The 27,577-nt window shown below is 42.5% G+C and overlaps 1 protein-coding gene across 1 annotated transcript in view; it reads left to right on the forward strand.

The window, feature by feature from the left end:
* grm3 (glutamate receptor, metabotropic 3) overlaps positions 1 to 27,577 on the forward strand; it is a 50,768-nt gene that overhangs the window by 12,086 nt on the left and 11,105 nt on the right. The window contains exons 4-9 of the mRNA XM_034684698.1: positions 7,502 to 8,068; positions 12,590 to 12,733; positions 16,762 to 17,031; positions 17,482 to 18,088; positions 26,402 to 26,644; positions 26,748 to 26,937. Coding sequence (XP_034540589.1) covers positions 7,748 to 8,068; positions 12,590 to 12,733; positions 16,762 to 17,031; positions 17,482 to 18,088; positions 26,402 to 26,644; positions 26,748 to 26,937 — 1,775 coding nt within the window. The 5' untranslated portion in view covers positions 7,502 to 7,747. The remainder of the gene's footprint in view (positions 1 to 7,501; positions 8,069 to 12,589; positions 12,734 to 16,761; positions 17,032 to 17,481; positions 18,089 to 26,401; positions 26,645 to 26,747; positions 26,938 to 27,577) is intronic.

Raw genomic sequence — 27,577 nt, forward strand, 5'->3', positions numbered from 1 at the left:
CAACTGCCAGCAACAGCTTTCTGAAAGGGACAGATATGGAAGTCATACCAATCTGCTCATCTTACATCCAGTTGGATAGCAAATGAGTTTATGTCCCAAAAATCGTTGACCTTTCCTTTGGAAGACCATGCTGTGTTTGCATCATTTAAATAACACATAAATGGCTTCTTGTCATGAAGGTCATGTCACACTGCATTATCTGTTCTTCAGGGTCTAGTCTGCCAGAATTGTCAAAAGTTGCCTTCTTTTTACATTCTTGTTTTATATACCATGTATTTTTGAAACATTTTACTAAACTGACTGAAATTGTTTTCATTTCTAAATGAAACTGCTTAAGAATATTTAGGATCAAGCAAACACTTCCCACACAAACAGGCAGAGAGGCTGGGTTTCGTGAGTTGACCGTTGGCACAAAGCTTAGCACAACATAAAAAGCTGTGAACAACTATCCTACATTTTTTACTTTTCTTTTATAATCTGAACCCAGATTCATGGAAAATCTTTCACTTTAAACCCGCAGTTAATATAAGACACATTTTTGTCAACATGCTGCTTTGTATACACCAACAGCAGAAATTATATGTACCAGTGCTTTCCTGAAAAAAGCTAACAAATTGGGGTGCTGGTGGCCTAGCGGTCTAAGCGCCCCACGTACAGAGGCTACAGTCAGCATCACAGGAGTCGCCAGCTCAATTCCCAGCTGGTTGACCATTTCCTGCATGTTTTCCCCTGCTCTCTACTCCCCACATTTCCTGTCTCTCTTCAGCTGTACTATAAAATAAAGGCAAAAAGGCCAAAAACTATATATTTTTTTTAAATAAAAAAAAGCTAACAAATCATCCAGATGCAGGTTTTAGCTTGCTATAGATAATTGAGAGTAATTTACTTTCTCTCTAATAAGGTGTCTCAATCATTCAAATATACCATGATCTTAAAAACAGGTACAGGGTGTGGGTAAGTCAAACGCAATTTCTTGTGTGTGCATTGGGATATTTGGCAATATCTTTGTTATTAAAGAAAAAAAGGGACAAAAAGTGAACCATTTTTTGTTTCACAGTGTGTGCTCTGCTTGCACAGTTGCTTTTCAGACAGGAAACTGTGTTTGGGCACCGTCCAAGAGGTTATAATGAAGCAAACATTCAATTTCAGTGGACACCATGAAAGCAGGGCAAAGATGCCAGGAGATATTATTTTGCACATTTCCGGGAAATTGGTTCTAAGAGCTGCCAATTACATTGAAGCATACTTTTAAAGGAAGGAATTGTGTAAAACTGTTGTTAGCGTCTCAGCTTCATAAATATATACTTTTATTCCCCAACACACATCCATGTGTACGCAGTAGTACACAAATGCACACACAATCAAAACAAACGCAGTGCCACATCTGCAGCCTTGTTGCAGTGTTGTCCTCCAAACTGTGCTCATTACAAAGTTCCTCTTTGTTTTTGTTTTAGAGTGGCCTCTGATAATGATGTAAGTTAGTTTAAAGACTTCACTTCCAGTAACTCGAGCTGTTTCAGAGGAATACTGGAAAACATTCAAAAAAAGGCTTTACTCTTTTCAAAAGCACACGCATCAACACACATACCCATGGACACAAACACAACACACATACTCATGGACACAAACACAACACACATACTCATGGACACAAATACAACACACATGAGAGACAGACTGAAGAGTAGATATAATTATTTCACAGACAACAACAATTTATTGCAATAGCAGATACTAACTTGAGTTCATCAACGATATGTCAGTGCGTGCTCCAGTTGAATTTTTTATATAAACAACTTCTTAAAGCAAATGCATTATGATAATAGACAAAAAAAAAATACATATAACTGTTGTTGGATAGATGTATTATTACTTCAGTCCCCTTTTCACAAGACAACACAGTATGACACAATACAGTATGATACGATATGTTACGATACAATTCAATACAATACGATCGATACAATACAATGCTATACAATTGGATATGATACGATCGATACAATACAATGCTATACAATTGGATATGATACGATGCGATATATGATACAAAACGACACGATATGATACAGTATGATACCGTAAAATTGGACACAATACAGTACAATAAGAGAAGTTAAAGCTGGGGTTGGTAGTCTCGGAAAACTAGCATGAATTTGAATGCAGCATGTCTTCAGGACCCCGTCTAACCCCTCCCCCCTTCCCCTAGGAGCTCCTCCAAAACGCTTCCCGCTCACATGCATGAGCGCAGCTGATTCATGACAATATGATCGTGACTGATTCAAAACCGGTCCTCACCAAAACATTATCATAGTGAAAGTTAAAAACAAACAAACATGGCTATTGTTAGTACTCACAACTGTCATGCTAGCATTATCCAGTTGTACTGGTGACACGATATCAGGAGAAAAGTTATCATATACATATAAAACTGTAACAGCTCTACTGTTTGTTAAGCATGTTCAGTGTAGATGTTCTTAATTCCTACAGTGTTGACAGTTAGTGAAGGCATCAGGAGAGGTGTAGAGTATGTGAGCTGGAGAGAGGAGAGACAAGAGGAGAAGTTTTTCATTCATTCAAACTTTGATTGTTGCTTTGTTGGTTGGCGTGATCACAGCCGACAGTGACCGGTTATTAAAGATCAACATGTTCACAAATCTACTTACTAGATGTCATTAATTCTTTTGCTTGTCAGAGCCCCCGTGGTGAGAGCTTTTTAGACTCTGATCCGGACTACAGTCCTGAGCAAAGCACCTCATCGGGTCAGAGGAGACAGGCCCGAGGTCGAACGAGAGGGGCAGTAAATAGAGTTAGGGGAAGCAGAGGCAGGGGACAGGAAGTGCACGCCGGGGAAATGTACACGCAGGAGCCGGACAGAACGGCAGGACGGGATTTGATTGGTTTAAAATTTTGGGACCCAAAAACGGGGATTGGTTGGTGGTTTCCCCGGTTTACTCCGGCTGTAGATAGCAGCTTTTTTTTTTGCTCTTTTTTAAGAACACATTATGTATTGATTGCCGTCAGGACATAAAGATCAATTTAACCAGTATAACAAAAAGTGTATCTAAATCTGACTACCAACCCCAGCTTTAAGATAAGATATGATATGATTATAGATACAATACAATATGACATGTTCTTAATTAAATTAATTCTGCACACAATTGATTGTCTGTTGTACTATTAACACATTAAAAAAACATTAATATAATAAAATAACAACCAACATTTAATGTTTAAACAGAGAGGAAATGACAAAAACGTGTATGCACATTACCTGTGTTGTTCATATTCTACATAAAAATGACAACCACGACGAGACACAAAGCTATTTTACAACTCATGCTGTCTCAAGAGACACAAACATTTTGATTAAGGTGGACACAAATACGATTTTAAAATGGTTTTGTTTTTTAAGTGGTTAATTATGATTAATGATTCTGCTGTTTTTTTCCCGTATCCTTTTTCAGTTTCCCTCCCACATTCGAGCTTAACACTAGTTCAGATCTCTGTCTGATGAGAGAGAAAAGAGCATAGAAATAGTCTGCTTTTAGGTCAACCCCTCAGAGAAGAAGAGGTGTGTGTTTGTGCATGCATGTGAGTGTGTATGCCTGAGTGTGGGTGGGTGTTTGTCTGGATTTGTGTGTTTGTCTGTATGTGTGTGTCATATTACAGAGCAGAGAGGTAAAGGTATGGCAGCTGCCTGCAGGAAAATCTGAGCAGCCTGCATCTAAGAGAAGCTTTCATCCTCCTACTTGCCCACCAAAGAGGGGAGGCATATACACACTCTATCTCTGTCTTTTGCACACGCACATACACACCCACAAACAAGGGTCGAGGCTGGAGATCCCAACAATGAACAGATATTTCACTACAAGCCAGCTCCTTGGTCTAGATTGATTTCCATTGTCAAAATGTCAACATCCAGCTTCTGTCTTATTTCTCCTGAGAACAGGAGGAGCTTCAAGAGAGAGAAAAGAGAGACATCGTTTAAAATTAGAAAGTTATTTTCTACTCTAGGCTTATTCTGACATTGCATTAGCAAAATAGATTAAAATGGTATAAAAACAGAGAGTCTGTGGAAGGAGCGGGTTATTTATTATCTTCATGTCGGCTTAATAATTGAACTTTTGGACACGTAATAATGAGTTAGCTTAAATTTCTTGGATCTGCAAGAATAGAAAGGCCAGAGTCAGTGCAGCAGGAGCTGATATATGCTGACTTTCCTTCTCTGGTCTCTTGCTATTAACATGTAATATGTCTTATCTAATCTGTATGAGGAGCAATGCATGTTACTGTTAGGTGTATAAGTCTTGTACCACTCTGCAATCAGACTGCTTGCAAATCATCAACACTTGGAAGTGGTAAGGCATGCATTACATCTCTTTATGTATCCAGCTATATAATCATAGAAGAATAAAAGCTAAATACTCACATACTAAACCTTGCAAGTTAATAAACCTAACACAGCACATTGTTATATAAGCATAGTTCTAAAATTTCATAAAGGGTCAAAGCTATCACGGTTCATCAACTGAATCATAGCAGTGTCACTTGAAGAAAAGTCTGTGTTTTGCTCAAGTCTGCAGTGAACATTGTTTGGGAACCAGTGATTCCATTGTGTCAAACAGTTAAATTGATGATGAGATTAATGCTGAAATAAATGAATGTTTTTCCCAACTTTTCAGCTTCAACCACTAATCTGTAATTTGAGTAATCTGTTTGATAGAAATATTAGGTCAGATTCATCTGGTATGTATGGTTAACAGTCATATACTCATTTTGGCCACTGGTGCTCCCCTGACAAGATTGAAACAGCTTAAATCGGCAAATGTGGTACCTTCCAAGCAGTACCACAATAGCCTATAGAAGGGAAAAAGAGAGCAGCTTACATTGCTGCTGAGCAAGGTCTGATGCATAGTGAACAGGTAGTTATGTAAATTAGAACCTTGACTGGGTGAAACAAACCCCAAAGACTTCTAACTAAATACATAAACAAACTGACCCAAAATATTGATTTAAAGACAATATACACAGATTTAAAAAAAATTGTCTCAGATTCCACAGTGGGTAGAACTACCATGGTATCGGATTCTTACACAACTTTTTGCATCAAGAACAAAAATCAAACTAAACATTAGAATTTTGTTGAATTAAACATTAGCCTGCTTACTGTATATAATAGGATTATCATTTAACTGAACTTTTCCATTGAAGGTCACATTCAACAAGGTTACCAGGATTCCTGTACGAGTATTTCTAGCCTAGCCTTTATTCATTTTGAACAAAACATTTCAATTCACAGTCAAACATCAACCTACTTATTTGGTGTAATTCACATTAAATTGAACATTTTCACAAACTGTTAATTTTGACAAGTTGAACGGCTGTTCTGCCAGAAACTGTGAATGTTGGCTTTTGTCCTCATTGGGCTATAGCCGTCTTCTCAGAAGTTATTTATTTAAGGCAAAAGTCAAAACTTTGAACATTGTTGCTTTCACCACCACTCATGGTTTATGTTTATTTGTTTTGATCGATAACTAAGAGATGTATTCACCACTTCTGCTGCCATGCCTGGATTGTAGGACAGGATCCATTATTTTAAGAATCTATGGGTTTTTTTGCCTTTAAATTTAGCATGCTAATTTAATTTTTTTTGCAACAGTGTCAACAAGCAGAAGTAAAATTGTGCCGGAACTATTTTCCGCTAATTGATTTTAAATGAGGTGTGTGATTTGACTTGTCAAATTAGTTTGGACCAATCAGAATCAAGTTTTTAACACAGCAGGGTAATTAGTAGGATACCCGGGTAAAAAAGCAACAGTTAAAAATCTAGTCCTTAAAGCTTAGCTAACATGCTACTGTTGACAGGCGTTAAAAATCACAGTTGAATCCTCACATCCAGTTCACACAGACAATGTGCTGTATGTTTATCAAGTCATCCAAACGGTTTTACCATTCAGCCTTGTTATGTGTTTTACATAAATTGAGGTCTTACCACAAATAGGGAGCTGAATTAGCTAAGCTGGTGGAGCTACAGAGCTGAGAACTGCACTCTTGGTTGGACTGCCCCCCTTGGCCCTTTGCTGCATTTCATCCCACTCTCTGTCTGTCTCTCTGAATAGTAGATGTCTTTCCCAGCTGTCCAATAATAAAGGGGAAATGGACGAAAATCATTATCTAAACCACATAAAACATTATTACCAATTTTAGTTATTACCCATTTGTTTTACCTCTGCTTCCCCGTGATCACTTAAGATGATGTGAGGTGTTGGTTAGCTCCCTTTAGCATACAAAATGATCTTAATAATATCCTGTGGTATGTACTTATACATCTCATGGTGTGTTCCTGCAAATACAAATGATTTGTGTCTTCTACCAGTTAAAAAGAAGCAAAAAGAGCTCTTACAGCAGCATGGTTCCCAGTCCCCTGAAATGTGGCATATTTGTAACAAAGTTCACAAGCTCCACCCTCCTCATTTGTATGTTAAGACTGATCACATAGTGACAAGACCAAAATAGCAAAAGAGCTCACCCACTGCGCTTGTCAATGTAAAGGTCAGCAATCTACTGTCGTTATATCTGGAACCAAAATGTGCACTGATAACATGTAGAAGGGGGTCACTAGCACTGGAGAAGCATCTTTTGTTTTACAACCTTGTACATTCCCTGATGATTACACTTCTGACATCTTCAGGTAATAAAAAGCCCTCCAAGCCACTAAGACTGATTTTACAAGATAAGTATTTCATTTTATCTTAAAGTAAATTAACTTTGACAAGTGAAATCTGTGGAATGGCCCTTTAAAAATGTGGTGATATACCTATGATGATCTATATAAATGGTTAAGGCTTCAATTGAGATGTAACAAATGATTAACAGCATTGGCTATTGTTGTTCTCATTGTAGTCGGTAAGCGTCCTTTGTAGTAAAACACATTCAGACCTCACACTGCAATTATGCAGGATGGAGGGGGAGCAATAAATCTGATAACTCAAACACACACAAACACACACAGAGAGAACCCACACACACACTTAGGGGTATAAACTCATGGACGAGCAGAGAATTGTTGGAACAAAGATCAGATTAGAGAAGCTTTTCTGATCTGTGGAGAAAGAAGGGTGGGCTCATGTATCAACCAGCCATCTAAGCTGGCTTATCCCGATATAACCAGGGGCAAAGACACACACACATAAACACAAATGTTGGGGAAGAAATTTTACTGGGAGACGTGGTTGGAGAACAGTTGGGTACAATGCAATCTCCAAACAATTCCATATCCCTTTTAGTCATGGCCAGGCATTGGCTGTGAAGCGGAAACAACTTTGAGCCCTTGTTAACAGTGTCCCCAAACTCCCCTATCGGTCTACTTTGCTGCCTTTATACTTTGTAGTAACTCTTGTAAAAGTATTCCATCGTGCAGCTCCTGACAGCTTTGTGACTCGTCCTGTGTCATGCTGGCTGATAGTTGTAACTCTCCTCTCTTCTCTCCAAGCAGGACTGAAGTCCAGATGTTGTGCCCCTCCATGAGTGATCCAATCCAGCTCTCCCTGACCGTTTCATGGACAACAGACAGACCCAAGCATCCACGACCACTGCTTGACTCAACCCCACCTTGCACTGAAGACCACACCCATAACCCCTCACCCCTAATAGTCGCCCTCAGCCCTCCACCTCCACCTGTCCTGCTCTCTCTCAAGCCTCTACTCACATTTTGACAATCCCAGCCCTCCCTGAGCCCAACATGATGGTCCACATTCCCGTTCTACTCCTAGTCATGATGATGTGTCGAGGCGTCCTGCTTTCTATCGGAGACCAACTGCAGTCCCGCCGGGAGATCCGCATTGAGGGGGACCTGGTACTGGGAGGCCTGTTCCCGGTGCATGAGAAGGGTGCCGGCATGGAGGAGTGTGGTCGTGTGAATGAGGACAGAGGGATCCAGAGGCTTGAGGCAATGCTGTTTGCCATAGACAGAATCAATATGGACAGCTACCTGCTGCCTGGGATCACTCTGGGGGTCCACATACTGGACACCTGCTCCAGAGATACCTATGCACTGGAGCAGGTGGGTGAGCATTATCTATGCACATAAGTTAATATTGCGCTTTATGGGCCTGATCTACTAAAGGTTTGCGTGTATAAAAACACGTGCAAACTTGATAGCGCGCGCAAAGCTGACGTACTAACCGGGAGCACCGAGGATTGCGTCTGTCAAATGAGCAAAATAGCACTTGCAAATCATTTAGCGTGTTTGCCTTCATGAATATGCAGAATACATGTAGATCATCAGAACGCGCAAAATACTGGGAGGAGGAGATGCAAATGTAAACATTTAGCACACGCAATGTGATCTATCAACCTGAAGCAGATAGCGCGCGCTGTATTTGCGTCTATATTTAGCACGTTTGAAAGGCAGGTGCAAACTGGCACAGCGTTACGCACACTTGGCTGCGGTCACTGTAACGCTCATCATACCATCGCTTTACAACATGCCCGCAAAAGCTGGGCTTACAAACATTACTAAATGTTTTAGTCAATCAAACCAAGAGAACAAAATAATAATAATAAAACAACACAAATTCAAAAGCAGTTCAGCACCACGGATAGCGACCGCATCATTCTGACACCCACTGTAACTTTTTCAACTAATGATACAGTAGGTCACTGTATCAACAGATATAAAGTTTATTAAAATTGGCACAGCGGCCCACATGTTCACATGCAAACAAAAAATCAATATGAAGTACTCAGCCTACTCACCACTGTTTGGACGAGCCTTAAGCTCCACGGACTTGTCCACGATGCACTGTATGTCCATTTTCTTTGATCTGTCACTCTCAATAAATAACATGACATGTCTACTCAGTCTATTCTGTCCCATTGTGCTCATCAAGAGGTTTTTAGTTAGTTTTAATGTGAATGAGCGCTCACTGAGCTGCGCCAGGCAGCTCTGCGTAACTCCTCATCTCGTGCTTGCAGCAGTGTGTTGGGGCGAATTGACTCAAACATGTTCCCAGTTCCATTTAAGCTGGTGAATCTTTGGGACAGTTGCTGGATGATGATATCAGGCATTGAAAACGTTCACCCGAAAGTTGCTCACTGGGACAGTGAGGCGACTGTCTTCATCCAAGTGACGCCTAACTTTTCTAGAGCAAGAGTGGCAGACTAAGTCTCATCAAATCGCTCTCTAAACTCCATCAAAACACTGATTGCGTTTTGGAGAAGAGTAGATGCGTTTATTTCATTGGCAGATCTTCTGTTTTTTCACACATCATTCACCTTTTCACAGATGGCCTCCCAAATCGCGTTTCTAACGCTGAGATGTCTCTGCTGGAGTTCACCGATGTGTTTATTTCCCTCCTCCACTAAAACCTCCAACTCCATGTCTTCAAACTTCATTTATTGCTTAAGGCCACTCTGTTCCCTCAAACTCTACATGGTGACAGCAGATAGCACATGCAAAATCCTCGTAAAATAGGGCGGTCTGCACCACTTTTGTACCCGTTATCATTTGCGCATGCAGTCTTAGTAGATCACCCGCAACACGCCCAGAAATAGCACGTGCAAAATTATTATTTGCACACGCAAATTAGCGCTCGTTATTTGGGATCTTAGTAGATCAGGCCCTATCTGTTTTAAACACTGTTCACATATGCCTGGCGTAAAACTTTGATATGTTCATCAAAAACATTGGCTGTCATTTGTATAATGGCCCTTTTCCACTACATAGTTCCAGCCCTACTCAACTCGACTCGGCTCGACTCGAGTACTGACTCACGGTGGGCGGGGTCGTCATAACACAGCTGCGCGAAACTGCGTTCACGTCATTTTGAACACGACACAAACACAACAATCACAAACCATAAAGGACATGGAGGCAATGGTGTACTTGCTGCTCGGTCTGTGGTTTTTTTGTCGCAGGCCGAGCAAGAGGGGAAAGCAAAAGAAGAGCAAAAGAGTACTGATGTCGTTTTTTAAAAATGACGGGTTTGATTCCTGTGTTGGGTGTCGCGCACATGACTCTTCGGTGACGACATTCTCGGACCAATCAGTGGCCGGCAGTCTGTTTACGTCACCTTTTAGTATCGGCTCAGCTCGCTTGGAACCAGAGCAGAGCAGGTACGAAAAAAATGGTATCTGACAAGAGGTACCGCACCCATGGAAACGCAACACAAACCGAGTAGAGTCGAGTCAAGTCAAGGAGAGTAGGGCTAAGACGGGCTGGTGGAAAAGGGCCATAAGTCAAGGATGTTTTTTCTGAAACCCAAATATAGCTTTAGCAAAATAAAATGTAACTAATACATTTTATTGAAGATTTACCACATTACAAAAAGCTGTTTCAAAGATAGTTTTCTGTTGCATTGAGACCTCTCTCCACCCGATTATGCTTTCATGTGTACAAGGAATGTCCCCACCTAACAGATGACATGGGCAACAGTACCTGCCTATACCTATCTAAGGCAAGTAAGTGTGCAGGATCACTCTGGTCTATGATCTCCACTGAACCCTCTTGGGTTGGGCAGGTGTACAGAGAAAAAATAAAAAATGGGAGATGATATAAAAGATTTACGGTACTACATTGTCAGAGAGTCTTGGAAGAATAAGGGTGGCCCACACTGTTGGCGAAAATGCCTGTAACACCTTTAGTGTTGCAATGTGCAGCTGAGAATGTACAGTCATGGCAGCTTTTATCAACAGGCAAGGAGGTCTTGGCTCTCCAAGCCTCTAGACAAGCCATGTCTGTAGGTGTTTCTACATTTCCTGCTCTTGAGGGCATGTGCTAGGGCTGCAGAATTAGACAGTAGACTGCAATTTAGAAAATGACCAAGCCTGGAAGAATGGAGGCTTCACCCAAAGATGGTTGCAGAAATCAGAGCCCGCTTTTAAACAGCAGTGACAGATCTGTTTGCCTCCAAGGAGTCAACACACTGATCCCTATTCTTCTCACTAAGGAAGGACAACCCTCCCCTTGGTACAGATGTTTTGGCCCATCAGTTGCCCCTAGGCCTTCTGGATGTGTTCCCCCCCTGTCCTCTTCTTCCTCTCTTCCTGCAGAGGGGTTGGACAGAGGAAGTGTGGCTTGTTCTGATGGCCCCAAACTAGCTTGTTATGATCTGGTTCTCTGGCATCCCACAACTGATAAGCAGGATACCAGATCCAAGGGATGCCATGTAACCCTTTTCCCCAGGGGCCTTGACTTTGGACCTGTTTCCTGATAGTAGCAGCCTTCTGGGCCTGCCACATACAGTGGATCAGATCTTCCAAAAGAATAAGGCTGCTGCTCCAGAGGAGGCTCAAGCCAGGGAGAATGGAGACTGCACTCGCAGATTGTGACAGAGATATGAGACTGCTCTGGATCAACAGCAGTAGTTCTGTTCTGATCTACTCCAGGGAGTCAACACATCGCTCCCTGTTCTTCTCTCTGTGTGATACTGACACCAGGCCTTCTGGGTGCCCCCCGCCCCCCCCCACAAAAAATAGTGGCGTATCTTGCTTATCTGGTACCCATTTATGGTACCAACTTAAACGTATAGGTTGGTATTTGGGAGCACAAAATGTCTGAGGATGGTTCTGTCCTCACTGCATAGTATTTGGAATCTGGACTTCCTTGGCACAGCTGAAAAGAACTTCTCTGGCATAGATGTATTCAGCCGCCACCTGTGATCACCTGGTACTGCAGACAGAATATTGCAGCATCATCACCCTTTGGAGACTTGGTTTTGTATTCCTGTTGGCATTAGATGTGGTTCCCTGACAGGCTCGGAGTTGAGAGTCTGTGTTTTTGGACAGTGTTTACTTGTACCTGCTTTTACCTGTGAATGCTGACACAACTCTTTTTGATAGTTTAATTAGCTCTATTTTCTCTTCTGCTGCTGGGCAACTCAAACTTTTACTACATTTTTGTATTAAAAATGCTCCCAAGGTAAGTCCTTGAAAAATGTGCAGTTATTTTATTCTAAATCTAGTGAAACTTATTAGGAGATATTAAACAAATTAAGTAAACATCTCTTAAAGTACTTTTGTATCTTATCTGGATAGATCAGAACTTGGCTCAAATGATAGCAGAAAATCCCCCGGGAGAAATAGGCATTGGAGTAATTTGCAACAAGGTAAATGAGCTTAATATTAAAAATACGACAGGTTGCTCTTAGGGGTTGTTAGCTCCAAAAACTACATATTGTTTATCATTACTGAGCTATTAAGGGATGTATCATGTGATGATCTTATTTAGGGAATGCACTGACTTTTGTATGAGCTAAGGATTTTTGATGTTGAATGCATCGCACGTTCGTTTGCTGTTTATCAACAGAGCAGCAATATGATAAAATGAGCCCTGGTCTCAGAGGAATGTATTTGCTAATAGGACCTTGAACTTGAAGCAATTAAGAGCCCCTCATGTAAAGCAGTATGTTTTATAGTCCCTTCAGGAAGACAAAAACTATCAATCTAACTTTGATTATGCCTCAAATGTCTTTCAAAGTACTTCCATAGTGTTTCACAGGGTGGGGGATAACTACCAACCTTATGGTCTCCTGTAGGTTGCATAGCTTTTAATTTGAAATATCTCTGTTTTTGTGTTTCCCAGGCTCTGGAGTTTGTAAGAGCCTCCCTCACCAAAGTAGACGACACAGAGTTCATCTGTCCAGACGGATCTTACGCTCTGCAAGAAGACAGCCCGCTTGCAATTGCTGGAGTCATAGGTGGTTCCTTCAGCAGTGTTTCTATACAGGTAATGTATTTCACAACTGTATTACACAACACATTTCATTATCACTGTGTCTTATTTTCTCATCTTTTACTCATCTTTACCCATAAGTGTGCACGTGCTGCCTTCTAGTGACTTAGCATATTTGTGTCATTGCATATATGTGTGTGTGTGTGTGTGTGTGTGTGTGTGTGTGTGTGTGTGTGTACACTTATTTTTGAATCAAGTTCCATTTGTGTGTTCTTGTGTGTCTTCCCAGCTCCTGTAGCTCTTGTCACAGAGCTGGATAATTTGCATAGTTTAGCATAAAACCTCCTTCTCCTTTACCCCTCTGTGGCTGCACAAAAGCATCTTCCTATCAGTCCTTAAATCCCTAATCTCTGCAGCGTCTTCCTGTATTCGCGTCTTCTTCTCATCCTTTCTTTTTCTCTCTTTCTCATTTTATTTTCTTTAATTTTTTCAACATCCCTGAAATCTCTGCTCTGTTCCTTCTCATCACAGCCTTCTCTTTTTTTTCTGTCTTTATATGCATTCAGAGGCACTCCTTGCAGCTATTTAGGAAGAGCTCAGTGTATGCTGACCTCAGCCCCCTTCTTCTTCTTCTTCTCCTCCTCCTTCTTCCTGGGGCAGCCGTTGTTAACACATCTCTTGTCCTTCATCACACATAATTATCCCTTGTTTTTTGCGGCTCACCCTTGTTGCCCTTTGTTGATGATGCTGTTGTTTTACCTATCTTTTCCATGGGGCAGCACTGTGTACTAAATCCAGAGTGTGATCTCCCATCTGATCTCTTGCCAATGATGCTAAAACACTAACCTCACCATATTCCTCACTACTTTGCCCATCAGTCTATTGCTTCCAAACTAAATAATAGGAGTTAATTTTACTTTTGACCATGCAAAACTTGACTCAGGTCTTTTGAAGGCATTAACATACCATGCATCTTTCCTCCCCTCCCCTCCAACACATGTGTGTATGTGTCACGGTGTGTCTACGTGCGAGTGTGTGACTTGCATTCCAAGCAGAAAACACACAGCAGCCCTCCACTGCACCAATTTTTTCCTCCTTTCCTTTCATTTTTTTCTACTTGTCCCTCATATTCAACCCATTCCTACAGTACATCTCCTTTCCCTCTCTCTCACAGGAAGGTAGCAGCTTTCACTATCAGAGTAAACTCTCGGTGTCCCTACAGACAGGCCTCTTAGCTAGCCATAGTCATTGTTCACTGGCAGGTAATGGAGCAATGCAGTTACATTTTGCAGCATGACCTTCCCTGACATTTAAGTCAACTGCCATCTTTAAACCATAAAACCTGCGGCAAGTACTATAAGCAGCCTGTGTGTGTGTGTGTGTGTGTGTGTGTGTGTGTGTGTGTGTGTGTGTGTGTGTGTGTGTGTGTGTGTGTGTGTGTGCGTCAGGGTGAATGTATCCATGCAGGTGTTTGTGTGTGTGTCAACTTGCCTCTCCGCACACGAGTTCATGTATATGAGTGCACATCCTAATCTTCTACATTATTAGTCTAATGAGATTCTGACATGTTGTCAAAACAGCTCATCAACTGAGCTGTGAATGAAATATAGAAAAGCCCAGAGTGATGCGCTCTAAAAGGATTAAACTGAAGCTAGAACAGAATGACTGTAATTTTGTGTTTATTTGTGTGTGCCTATTTTCTTGTGTTTGTTTACATGTGCACAAGAATGCGTACCACTTAAACATGCTTTATGTTTGAGTTGGCATCTGTGACGAAAGATGTAATGAAGAGAACATGACCAATCATCATTAAAAGGGAATATCATATGGACATCAGTAGAGCCATCACTAATGCATGAGTCAGTGTGTTATTGAACCTTTCTGCGTGTGCTATTCTGTGTTTTTCCATGTGCATATACTGTATGCTGCATTTTCTTTAGATCCCATTATGCATGAAGCAACACTGGCAGCTGTGACTTAGAAGGTAGAGCAGTTCATCCATTAAGGGGAAGATTGGTGGCTCAATCTCTGGCTTTCACAGAGCACCTGTCGAAGTGTGGCTAGGCAAAATATTGAATACCCCAAAACCTCTCACAGCCAACGTATTGTAAGTGCTTATCACAAATAAGTTAAATGAGATCTCAATTTGGAAGAAAGAATGGATTAACATTTTTGGATGGAGCTGCACCTGTAGTATGAAACATTTTGAGTGCTAAGTGGTCTAAAAAGATGTGCAGACCATTTGCAACTATCTATTAACCCTCAAAAACCTAGATGGCCGCCGGCGTCCAGAAATAGCTCTTTACTCTCAGACCTTTTTTGGACACATCTACCGGGTCAGTAAATGATACATAAGAATATACCTGCTTTTTCTACTAAAAAGCACCTTAGATAATACTATAATAAATGGCTGTAACTTGTTTAGTAAAGGTTTGATAGTGACAAAAATTCCTTTGGAATAAAATGATGCATGGCCCTTGATGCTGAGTGCTTCAATAGGTTAGAAAAACAAAATAAATACAGGAGAGTCTGGCACCTAAGATCACATTTTTAGGGGAGTAGAGAGCAGGGACAGACATGCAGCAAATGGTGGAAGCTGGGAGTCATGTATAGTGACTGGGATGCAACGATTAGAGATGTTGGTGGTACAATTATTGTGCAAGAAATAATCACGATTTCACGATTATCCCGATAATTATGCGTAATGTTTTATTTTTCAAACACAGGTGTCATAGGGACGACCTCACCTGTAGAGAATAAAAGAGACGCACTCTGCAGAGTGTTTATTTAGTCCCTTTGTCTTCTTGTGCCGTTTTGGCAGCGCCTTTTCTGCTGCACTGGACAGATTTTAATAAAACGCCGCCAACAAGTTGTTTTAATGTTGCGGTTAAAACTGAAAACAGTGTTCTTCATGAAAACACCATCCGACTCTGTGAGGATCAGGAGCGTTACGGAAATAAGTGGAGGACGATGCCTCGCACTTCATTTACAAGTTACGCCAAACATAATGTACCAGCCCCTTTTTTGACAGAGACATTGGGATGCAAGGTGGTGCAGTGGGTAGTGCTTTTGCCTCACAGCTAGAAGGTTCCTGGTTCGAATCCGGGCGGGCAGTGCCTTTCTGTGTGGAGTTTGCATGTTCTCCCCATGCATGCGTGGGTTCTCTCCGGGTACTCCGGCTTCCTCCCACAGTCCAAAAACATGCTTACTAGGTTGATTGATCACTCTAAATTGCCCGTAGGTGTGAGTGTGTGCATGAATGGCTGTCTGTCTCTCTGTGTTAGCCCTGTGATAGGTTGGCAACCTGTCCAGGGTGTACCCTGCCTTCCGCCCGAAGCCAGCTGGGATAGGCTCCAGCCCCCGTGACCCCTAACGGGATAAGCAGTCAAGATAATGGATGGATGGATGGACATTAGAAAAAACTTGGTGTAGCGGAGCCTTCACGATTAGATTAACCGTGACACTTTTAAGCGCGGTTAATAGTGAAACCGGTTAAACCAACATCCCTAATAGTGACCCGGTGGTTATGTGGAATAGAAACCTTTGAGGGTAGACAAGATTGGAAAAGATCAAGAGTATCTGTCATGAAACTAAAAATGGCTCACTCAAAACAGTTCAGGGTGTTAGCATATTCCTTTGCAGAACTGTCTGCTGTTCAAATAGCTCTAATTACCTTAGCTCCTGTTACCATTTATTCACTCACACTGATATGTTTGCCCTCTATGTTACACACAAATAGTCTTTTTTGTTTTTGAGATACTTTACCTTTTCTTTGGCCTTCTCAGTCTGTACTTGTACGCCTCCTTCAAGTGCCCCATTTAATTAAAGTAATCTGCACTGTTGCTGCCACCTCTCAGAACATTTGAATTATACAAGCAGCTGCTTAGTCTTCACTCTAACTCTCCTCTACACAGTACACCATGACATTTGCTTTCCACTGCAGTAATTGGTAATCCTTTTTTGCTTGGGGAGAATACTTTATAGTGATTTAGAGTAAAGTTGTCATAAAAGTTGAAAGAGTCTGTATGTTTGGAATTAATCACATAAATTATGTTTAACTTTTATTCTCTCGTTCCCATCAGGTTGCCAATCTTCTCAGGCTCTTCCAGATTCCTCAAATAAGCTATGCTTCAACCAGTGCCAAATTAAGTGATAAGACACGCTACGATTACTTTGCCCGCACAGTGCCCCCTGACTTCTACCAAGCCAAAGCCATGGCAGAGATCCTCCGCTTCTTCAATTGGACATACGTGTCCACTGTTGCGTCAGAGGGTGACTACGGTGAAACCGGTATAGAGGCCTTTGAACAAGAGGCCCGCATGAGGAACATCTGCATTGCTACTTCAGAGAAGGTAAGGCACGAGTGGGCACAAAATAATGCATTTAAAACTTCATCAGTGTTTAAAGCGAGATACCCAAAACCCAAACTTGTGTCACACTGGTGTATGGCCTAAAGCTGCAACAGTAACAGTGAGCAAGGGGCTGAATTTGTGAGGTTATATAAGTTTGAACACAATTCTTCTTCTTGTTGTCTTACACACAAATAGGGTTTATATTACACTGGTGTTATCAGTTGTGTACCAGAAAATGAAAGCTTATCTTCTCTTAGCCACATTTTTCATCTTGTTTGCTCTGAAGGCGCATGATGGACTAAGAATACAGGACTGAAGAGATTTTTAGCTTGTGTTTTTCATATGAATGGTGGAGATAAATAATCCTAAATAGGGGCTGAGACACAAATGTAGGAGTAGAAGAAACTTATAATACATCTGTTGATACATGAATGTTCTCTCTCAATTCAGGTGGGCCGTTCTAATGCTAAGAAATCCTATGAAGCTGTTATCCGTCAGCTTCTCCAGAAGCCAAATGCCCGTGTGGCTGTCCTCTTCCTGCGAAGCGATGATGCCAGAGAGCTGCTGGCAGCTGCTGCCAGGCTTAACACCTCCTTCATCTGGGTGGCAAGCGATGGCTGGGGTGCACAGGAAAGCATTGTCAAGGGAAACGAGGTCACTGCTGAAGGAGCCATCACACTTGAATTGTCAGCCAATCCAGTGCCAGAATTCAATCAGTACTTCCTCGGCCTGAACCCTGTCAAAAACCATCGTAATCCTTGGTACCGGGAATTCTGGGAGCAACGATTCCAGTGCTCTTTGGGAGGTGGGGGAGCAAGTGGTGAAGGAGGAGAGATGCCTCTCCCACCGTGCGACAAAGACTTGTCAATGGACAAGAGCAACTTCGAACCAGAGTCCAAGATCATGTTCGTGGTGAATGCAGTGTACGCCATTGCCATTGCCCTCCATCATATGCAGCAGAGCGTGTGCATCAACCCTACCACATTTTGCGACAGCATGAAGGCATTAGATGGGCGCAGACTCTACAGGGATTACATCCTTAATGTCAGCTTCACAGGTGAGAGAAGTGGAGCGTTATAAAGAGAGTGAAGAGTCCTAGAAAAGGTGTTAGTGGGGAATGAAAATGGAAACAGAAGCAAATGTTGAAGAGGAAGTTGGGAGGGTGGGGGAAGATAGTAAGGAATAGACAGGAAGGTGAGTTATGTGCCTAGTTAAAAGTCCTCTTATGAAGAACACAGGAATGTTGTCCTTTTCCGAAGCCAAAGCAACCAAGCTAAAGAACATAAAAAGTGCCGAGACAAATCCACTTAATTGCTATGTATTGTCAGAGCCAGCTTGCCATTGACACCTATTACCCATACCTAATTGATACGACACTACAAAGTTGCTTTGAGGGAAGAGGGCTGCAGTTAATCCGTCAGCCATATTCTTCTCTCTCTCTCACTAATGAGATTGTGTGTGTTATAATAGCTCCTATAACAGGCTGCCAGTCTGTCTGTCAGTCTCTGTAGAGTTGGTAGAGAAGAGACAGAGGATTGGCTTGACTGACAGATGGCGTACAAAGGAAGCGTTATAAATAAACTGCTGTGTCTTGGGGACTGACACAGGTTTAGAGGTGCTTATTCCTCCACCAACCGTGACCAAGAGCAGACATCAAAACCGCCAGACAAACAGCACTTACACGGCAGCTTTGCAGCTTTGTACGCTAGGGATGGATGGAGGACGAAAGAATGGCATCACCAAAGAAGGGAGGGGGAAGGAAGCTTACAGATAAGAGTGGCAGGCAGACCGGAATGAAAAAAGAGAGTTTAGGGTAAAGTAAACGGGAGTAAGGCAGAATAAGAGATAGGGAGGGAAGGAGAGAAGGAACAAGGGAGCAGTGAGGCAATGCTGGAGTGGGACAGCGTGCGTCAGCAGAAGATGAGGCTTCTCTTTGAAATTCCCCATCTTCATTTTTGCTACAAATCAAAGGACTTGGAGCATTTCTGCCTGAGAGGAGGGAGACAGAAAGAAGGAAAGAGAGAGGGAGAATGTAAGTAGGATTGAGAGCGAGAGAGAGAGAGAGGAAGAGAGAGGAAACAGTCGAGGCAGATGCAGGATAGCCACTCCCTTTTAGGATGCTTACAAAGAAGGATGGAACAGATATGCAGATTCACACATGGAAAGTTTAAGAGCGCTGAGGAGTAAGTTGGAGATGAGGTGTGAATCCCTCTGTGGCTTCCCTGCATCTCTATGTCTGTTGATCTTTTTCCCCCCTCCACTCCAGTCCCCTCCATGCCTCCCTTCTTTTCACCAGTGATGTATGTCCATGAGGCACTTGTCTTATACTGCAGTAAGAACAGAGAGATATAGTCGAAAGGTTGTTTTTTTTCTCACAGCATAGCTCAACAGTGACAGATTGGCAAACAGCTGTATCAGTAAAGGAAAAGCTGCGGAAGCATTTGTTCTGAGTTGCTGGTTAGCCCTATGTGACGCACTCACACTGCTGTACATAGAAGTCCCTCTGTCTACAGTACATTAGAAAGGAGCTGAGGTGAGTTGAGGTTGAATATGGGGTATAAATACTGCAGCATCACCATCCGCAGTGCTCTCAGTCTGAACTGTAGCAGACGCAAAACCAACACTGTTGTGCGCTCTCTTTCTCTCTAAAATCTCCCTCTCTTACACACACATATGCATGTTCATTTTACAGACCTCACATTAGAGCAAAGTTGATCCCACAAGTATCTTTAAACCTGCCATACTGCCTTGAACTTTCCTTATATAAGAGCAACAGTGTTTTAGCTGCAATAAGGCAGACTCTGCTGTGTGTTTCTAACAGCCTATGCGATGCACAGAAGCATTATGTTGTGCAGTTAGGAGTGTTTTCATATGCTGCTCTCTTCATCTAGCCTCATCTCGCTAGTTGCTATGGTAATGAAGCCGACACCATTGCCAATTGTTGAAGTGATCCGGTAGATCATGGGAACTGCTCTCTACCAACCAGTAACACACACACAGGGGCACGTTTTTAGCCTTTCCTGATGATCACAAAACACACACGTTCAAAACAGACAAAGGACTACTACACAAACACAGTCAGCTTCTTTACAAAGAGGCAGCTTGAAATGCTTGTTTTTTCACCAGTAAGAAATTGCAGACACCCCCAGCCCACACACTTCTCAAAGCCATCATTCAACTCCCACCCACCCACCGCCCCGATCTGCAGCAAACATATCAGTATATACACACACACGCACACACTCTTCTGTTGAAATAGTGGTGATAGATGTGATATTCCCTCTTCTCTGCGCTTTTGAGTGTGCGTGCAAATGTGTGTGTGTGTGTTTTGTGTGTATGAGTGTGTGTGTTTGAGTGATACGTCTGTGTTAGCAGAGGCGGTGTGCCTTCAGGGCCATATTGAGCAGGGAGCTTACTGCAACGTTTAGATGCTAGAGAACAACCTTCACTCCTTCTCTTCCTCATTTTTTTATCACCTTCTCACTCTTCCTCTCTCTCCCCAATACTCTTCTCTCTCTCTCTCTCTCTCTCTCTCTCTCTCTCTCTCTCTCTCTCTCTCCCTCTCTTTATTGCTGTCTTTCTTCCTCTCTTTCTCTCACTCTTCGTCAGTCCATCACCCTATTTCTTTCCGTCTCTCTTCTCTTTCTCACCCAGAAAGTGTCCTACTCTCTCTCTCTACATTCAAAAACAGCACATCCCACTCAGACTTCACAAGGTTGCTCTTCTGCCTCCGCTGCCTCTCTGCGTCGGTCTGTTCCTCCACTCCTTTCCTTTTGCTTCCATCCTTCACCTTCTCTCTATTGATCCCTCCGTCTAAAGGCCTTCCTCCATCCACCTGTATCTCCACTAGCGTCACATTAGTCTCCTTCTTCTCTCTTGTGCTATCTCCTCTCCTTTTTTCTTTGCAATCTTCTCCCCCTTCTCCCTTGTCACTTCTCTCCTTTCTTTGCTCCTTATCTCGTCTCCTGGCTCATCCTTTCTCCCAGCACCTCCTTGCTTCTGGCCTGCCGTTTCTCCCTTTTGTCTTCTCTATCTCAACACCTTTCTTTTTGTCAAGCCTCAGCTCTCTGCCGCTACTGCACATTTCCTCCTATACATTTCTCTCCCTTGTTCTCAAATTCCTCTTCTTCTGCTTTTTCTGTCCTCTGTTCCCTTGTGGCCTGTTGGTCCGTGGCACAGGCAGCCCCTCTCTCCCTAGGGAGCAAATCTGCCAGGAGAACAAATATAGCCGATGAGATCTGTGTGTGCATTAGTGACATGTGAGTGCATCCCCATCCTCTATATGTGTGTGTCTTTGTGGGGCACAGATGTATAAGGTCATCGCGGAACAAAAATAGGTCAAGAAAGGTTGATTTCATTGTCATCACCCAGTGATGTTGAGTATTTATATATCACCTGAAACAGATGTGCATTTTTGCATGAACCAACATGCAGTGTTTACTTTGTCAAGCTTAAACCGGGATTAAGTCAGGGATTCAAAAGAATTGATGCTTAGAAATACAATTCTTTATTCCCAAGCCAAGAACTAATCAACAGCCAGCTTTCGAATTTTCAGTCATACACTCAGAAAGAAAAGACTCCTCCTCTCTCTCTGAGTCTGTATACCCCCCCCCCCCCCCCCCCCCCCCCTCTCTCTCTCTCTCTCTCCTCTCTCTCTCTCTCTCTCTCTCTCTCTCTCTCTCTCACTTTCATATTACTTATTCCTACTTATTTCTCCCAAGCCCCTTTCCCTTTTTTTCTTCTCTCACCATCTTTAATACCCACAATCCCCCTTGGGCTTCGCTTTAGCCCGACATGGCCGAGAACATAATTAATTTCACAGCTTCTGAATGAAAAGCCTGTTTTCACCATGCTTCTAATTAGGCTAGAATAATAAGGTGTTACTCCAGTTAGCAGAAATGCCAGTGTCTCACAAAAATGTTGGATCTTGTTGCTTTAAATCAGGAGTTTGTCCCGCTGATTTAAAGTCACACTCAACTTCTCACCCAAAATCTGCTTTTTGTCTGGTGCATTGTGCTTATTCTCCAAACCGAAGCTGTTTTGATAACTGTAATCACAAGAGGAGCAGATTTGGTTGACAATGCAGTAAATTTGTTCACAGCAGAAGATTTGCAGTTCCACCACAGCTGCACAAAATGAAAGATTGAAGAAGAATGTGACAAAGAAGGCATGCTTCATACTTGGATGCTGGTGAAAACTCAGAAGCATGAAAAGTCAGTGAAAGCTGCATGAAGTGCTGAGAGCAAAATCCTTCTGTGGTCTCAGCTGGTCTCATCTGTTCCAGCGGGAAGTATAGTATGGATGAGGTCACGCAGAATCGTCAATCATTGCTGTTTCAGTCCTGTGTTGAAGTATGTGTTTCGACACTGCAGGACAGCCCACACCACTGTTAAAGAGCAGTCACCATATTCAGTTCATCAAATAATCAAAATGATTCAGTTCATGGTTCATCAAGGTTACATTACTCAGAGACATGCAGGAGGAGGGTAGCTCAGGGACAAACGTCCCTTCAGCTGCTCTACCAACAACTTGACAGCTGTGATTCTGCCAAAGTACATATTCTTTTAAGCCATTCCATCTGAAACACCTCGACATCTTTTGGATGGATGGTCAAGAGCCTTTTATTTAGACATCCACTGCCGTAGGCCAGGGGACAAACCCTGCTGGCTTTAAATATCTACAGTGCCACTAACTGATACAATTTATCAATCATACTTAAAATTATCTTGGTTCCCTCACCAAGTGGCCAACCTATTTCATCTTTAAATTTTCCTGGACAGCAGGTAGAGATATCTGATAGGGACGAAAAAAAAACAACTGCCAAAACTTATCAGACAGGTAACCAAGCCTAATTTACTCTTGGATTAACAGGGAATGTGGTGGGAGATGAGGGGAGACCGGTGTTTCGGTTCTAATAGTGACCTTGTTAACTGGCGACTGTCGGCTGGATGCATTCCTGGTTATTGCAGTTAGATGTTGAAGTAGAAGCAATTTTCATCACACGTTTTCACATGTAAGACTTTAAAGACATGTCTTATAAGCATATTTTCACATAGTAATACAAAAATAAACAAAGAGAAATTCACAAGGACAGCATATTCTCTTTCTGCAAGTAACTATATTAACCACAGACCAAGCAGCAACCTCCGGTCTTAAACTATGAAGCCCATGCGGAGGCTGGCTGCAGAAACAACGGAAACCACATGGACATGAATGGGAAAAAGCATTAATAAACATGTTTATAGCCTGGTTCAAAAAACTCTACTTGGCTCTACGTAGCTAATCTCTCTATCGGCACACACTGTAAGGGGGGGGGGGGGATTTTTTTCTAACTCGACAGTTTAGATGATATTAAGATTACGAGTTTTTGCCCAAATAAGGACATGACTGACTTGACTCCCAGACGGGAACACATAGCTGTTGGCTAGGAGGCTCAAACTCCTCTTTACGTCACACTATGCCTGGTTGAGTTCCACATTTCCAATATGGCTGCCGATGTCGATTGGCTTCAAAACAGCACTCAGGAACAGATGGGTGACGTCACGGATACTACGTCCATAGTTTATACAGTCTATGCGACAGACGCTGAAAGTCTCCAGTTAACAGGGTCACAAGTTAAACCAAAACACTAGATTGTGCTTTGTGTCTGAAAACATTGGCAACTGGCAGTATGAGACCCAACAAATTAAGAACACACTTGGAAATATTACACCCAAGTCACGTCAATAAACTACTCAAGTTTTTCATAGAACACTGTGAATACCGCCAGCTGGCATATCCTTTTGTGCAGGCTGCGTCAGTGAACCACAAAGCACTAATTGCTTTATACCAAGTACAAACAGGATTGTCCGGTGTAAGACACCACAAACTAACTCTGGAAAAGTGATAGTAAATTATATTTTGGTTTTGTGTCCTTTGGGAAAATACAAAAGGGTGTTGTTGGAATCTGACAATGTGAAAAAAATTGGTTGATACAATGTAAGTTGCTCCTTTTGCACAAATATTGCTTATGCTAGATTTTATTGGTATCTTCAATAAGATCGACATGGCTCTTTTTGTTACAAAGGCACTTACTTTTTCACCCTCCAAGGGGATAAAATGTTTTGGAACCACTGAGTAAAAGAATAAAATTTGATAACACACGCAAAAGTTGACTATCACACATTGCTACAGCAATATAATTTATTTTAAAGTAGAGATCATTGATGCTGGTTAAAATACTTAATTAATAAGTTCAGATTTACACAAAGCTGAAGACTCTTTGTCTTGCTTTGTCTCCCAGTCCGACTCTGGCCATCCCAGACTTTTCAAATCAGTGTCAGAGGGAGAGAGATGGCCATCCATCAGTCAAGGACCTGAGCTGCCTGTCTCAGCTCTCTGCAGTCACCAGAGGAGCCTCGGTGGCCTTCACTGGCTCGAACTTGCAACCTCATACACTTTTCTGATAAGCCGCTCTGTCACGTCAGCAAGGTCGCTGATGTTGGTTGGAGGGAGGAATCACCCATCCTCTGAGGCAATCGCTTTCGGAATGCGATCTCAAAGAGGGGAGTCAAGGACAATACAGCGCCTTCAGATGGATCTGGAGGCTAATGCTGTTATCTCTTTAGCCTGTATTACAAGTAATTACCAAATACAGCTCATTAGGCTTCAGCACACATCTAAGGTCCTAATAAGGTGCTGTTGTGATAATTAGCTAGTGGCAAAGTGTTTCTGTGAATGTGTATAGATATCTAAGAGGAGGAGGCCCAGCCTGTCTTATAGCACAGCATTATTAGCAGACTTTATTATCTGCCAACTTGCAGTCTAATGGCTTCATAACTCGTCTTAGTCTGAAGATATTATCAGTCCTTTCTTATTGAAATAATTTTCATTTAGCTGTCACCTAAACATTTAGCCCCAAATCCAAAGAAGACTTGACAGTTAGAATTTCCTGTGACAGCAAGGGAGAAAGAGAGAGAGTTAGAGTGAGAGAGAGAAAGAGAGAGGGAGAGGGTTGTGCTGTCTCTGTGATTTATGGATTTCATAAACCCTAACCCCCCCCTGCTGCCGTCTGACATACCATTCTTCTCTGAACACTCTGAGCTTTAACAACAATAGCACAGCTTTAGCCCTTGTCAGTGTTGCACGCACATACACACACACACATATACATCCACCATCGCACACGCACACTAACAGCAGGGTCAGAGCTTTGGTTCTGTCAGCACAGCCTCCCACAGCGCTCAGAGCAATACCTTAACCATCACACTGTAAAGTAAAACCTAATGGAGCGTCCACAGGCATGTGTGTGTGTGTGTGTGCTCGCGCATCCACACACACTGTTCTACCCAACAGCATATTCCATATATTCTGATTCATTTCACCGATTTAGAGTTTGAAGACTGAGTGTTATCACGTGATTTCTTCATTTACCCGATGTCACAGAGATATGAGAGAGGCAGTACAATATTATCAATGTTGCGGAGTGCCTTGTTAACATTAAAGAGTGATGCTCCGTAAGCCCAGTGTACGCTGCACTATCACCAAGCCACATCATTATTTGACAGGAAAGGCAGCAGCGTATCGCAGTTGGTCATGTACAGTGTGTCGGCAGCACAGAGTTGATTGCTCCGCTGTAAGGAAAGAAGTGGCTCTGTAGGAGTGACATGCAGTTTGTCTATGTCAAAACAACCGAGTGTCAGCACTGTCAGGTCCAACACTGCCTGCATCACATCAAGAACTTACTTTTTTTTTTCCCAGCCCATAGATGCCTTTCTCCTTGAGTTTTTTTAATGGTTTCAGCTTCCTGCCAATTTCACAATGTCTTCTGTTCCCACATCCTCGGGGTAGATGGTAATCCTTTCATAACAACTTGTATACAAACCAATTTGGCAGTTTCAGCAGTGTAGCTCCCTCACATAAGAGACCCAGAGGCTGATTCTTTCTCTGTGTGGGTAGCTATAGCGCTACCCAGGGAATCAGTCGCCTGTCTTTATGTCTATATGACTCTATGGACAGTTCGTCAATGATGCATTTGGTAATAAAGTTTGTCAGATCAGAATTTAGAGCAGTGTTTTGTCCCTATGTGACCCCAGGGAAGGATTGGAGGCCATTGATACACACAGATATTACCAGGCATTGCAGGCATTTATAGCCTCTTAGCAAATACTTTTGTGACTGGCTGGTCTTCAGTAATGAAAACACTATTGTAATCCCCTCCACTATCTTTTCTGTTCCCCAGAGGCTTAACTGACCACAGCTTATTGGCTCTTTCCTCACTGCTGCTTTAAAGAGACATCAATGAGACATCAATGGCATGATTGTTTGTGATTTGTAAAGCTTTTATCTCCTCATTCTACTCATGTTTTTACTGTTCTTTCTACTTCTCCAGCACCTTTCGCTCCTCCAGGCGTTGAGACACTGGTGAAGTTTGATTCCCAGGGGGACGGCATTGGCCGATACAATATCTTCAGCTACCAGCGCTCTGCTGATCGTTACGGTTACGTGCCAGTAGGAGAATGGGCAGAGAGTCTAAGCCTGAGCAACGATCTGATTCATTGGCCCAGAGAAGTGGTACCCACCTCGCAGTGCAGCGACCCCTGTGAACGCAATGAGATGAAGAAAATGCAGGCAGGTGGGAGGCAATGTTCCTTTTTTTATTATTGAAACACACCACAGCAAGCCTTTTGAAAATTTTCAGACTGTCACACTCTGCTGCTCATATTCCTGTCTCCCAGGCGAGTACTGCTGCTGGATCTGCACAGCCTGTGAGCCTCATGAATACCTGGCAGATGAGTTCACCTGCTCGCCCTGCGCTCCTGGTCAGTGGCCCACTGACGATCTGACGTCCTGTTATGACCTTCCTGAGGACTACATAATGTGGGAAGATGCCTGGGCCATTGGTCCAATAACCATTGCGTGTGTAGGGTGAGTGATTAAGAGTTGTCACCATGATATCAGTTTCTGACTGGTCCTCCTGAGAGGTGTATCTGTGTGTGTCTGTTTGCAATTGACTGTAGCTAAACCTCTCCAGCCGTACAGTGGTTGTCAGATCATAGCTTAGTAAACGTAATGCTCCACCTGTCAAGTTTTGATTTTTCAGCATGCTGAAGCAGTGTGCATGAGTCTCTTATAAGAGCAATGCTCAACAGCTGAAGAACCAGAAGGCTTGCAGTTTTTTAAACCGATTCTCTGAAACCAGAACTGCAAGAGTAGTACAGTAGGCTGCAATTCTGTCCAGTAAACTTTCTTATAACCTAAAGTGACAGACTATTTCCAAGGCCAATAAAAACATTATAGCTTAAAAAAGTCTGTGGCATTGAAGGCATTCTTTTTCAAACCACTTTTCACGTCTGGCACCAAATAACCATTCTTCAGTCTGTGTAAGCTGGCTCAGGGAGCCATAAGAGTTTGGGTAATGTAAGACGCTCTGGTATGCTCTCTGTTGGATTTGGGAATGCTTCACTCGAGCAATCAAAGCCACTCTCACCTAAAATAGTCCTCATACCCAAAAGTTTTTCTACTGTTGTTATTTTTCTTGTTCAACATTAAGCTCATACAGCTCCAC

This window comes from Notolabrus celidotus, chromosome 6, assembly GCF_009762535.1.
Source record: "Notolabrus celidotus isolate fNotCel1 chromosome 6, fNotCel1.pri, whole genome shotgun sequence".
Classification (NCBI taxonomy): Eukaryota; Metazoa; Chordata; class Actinopteri; order Labriformes; family Labridae; genus Notolabrus; species Notolabrus celidotus.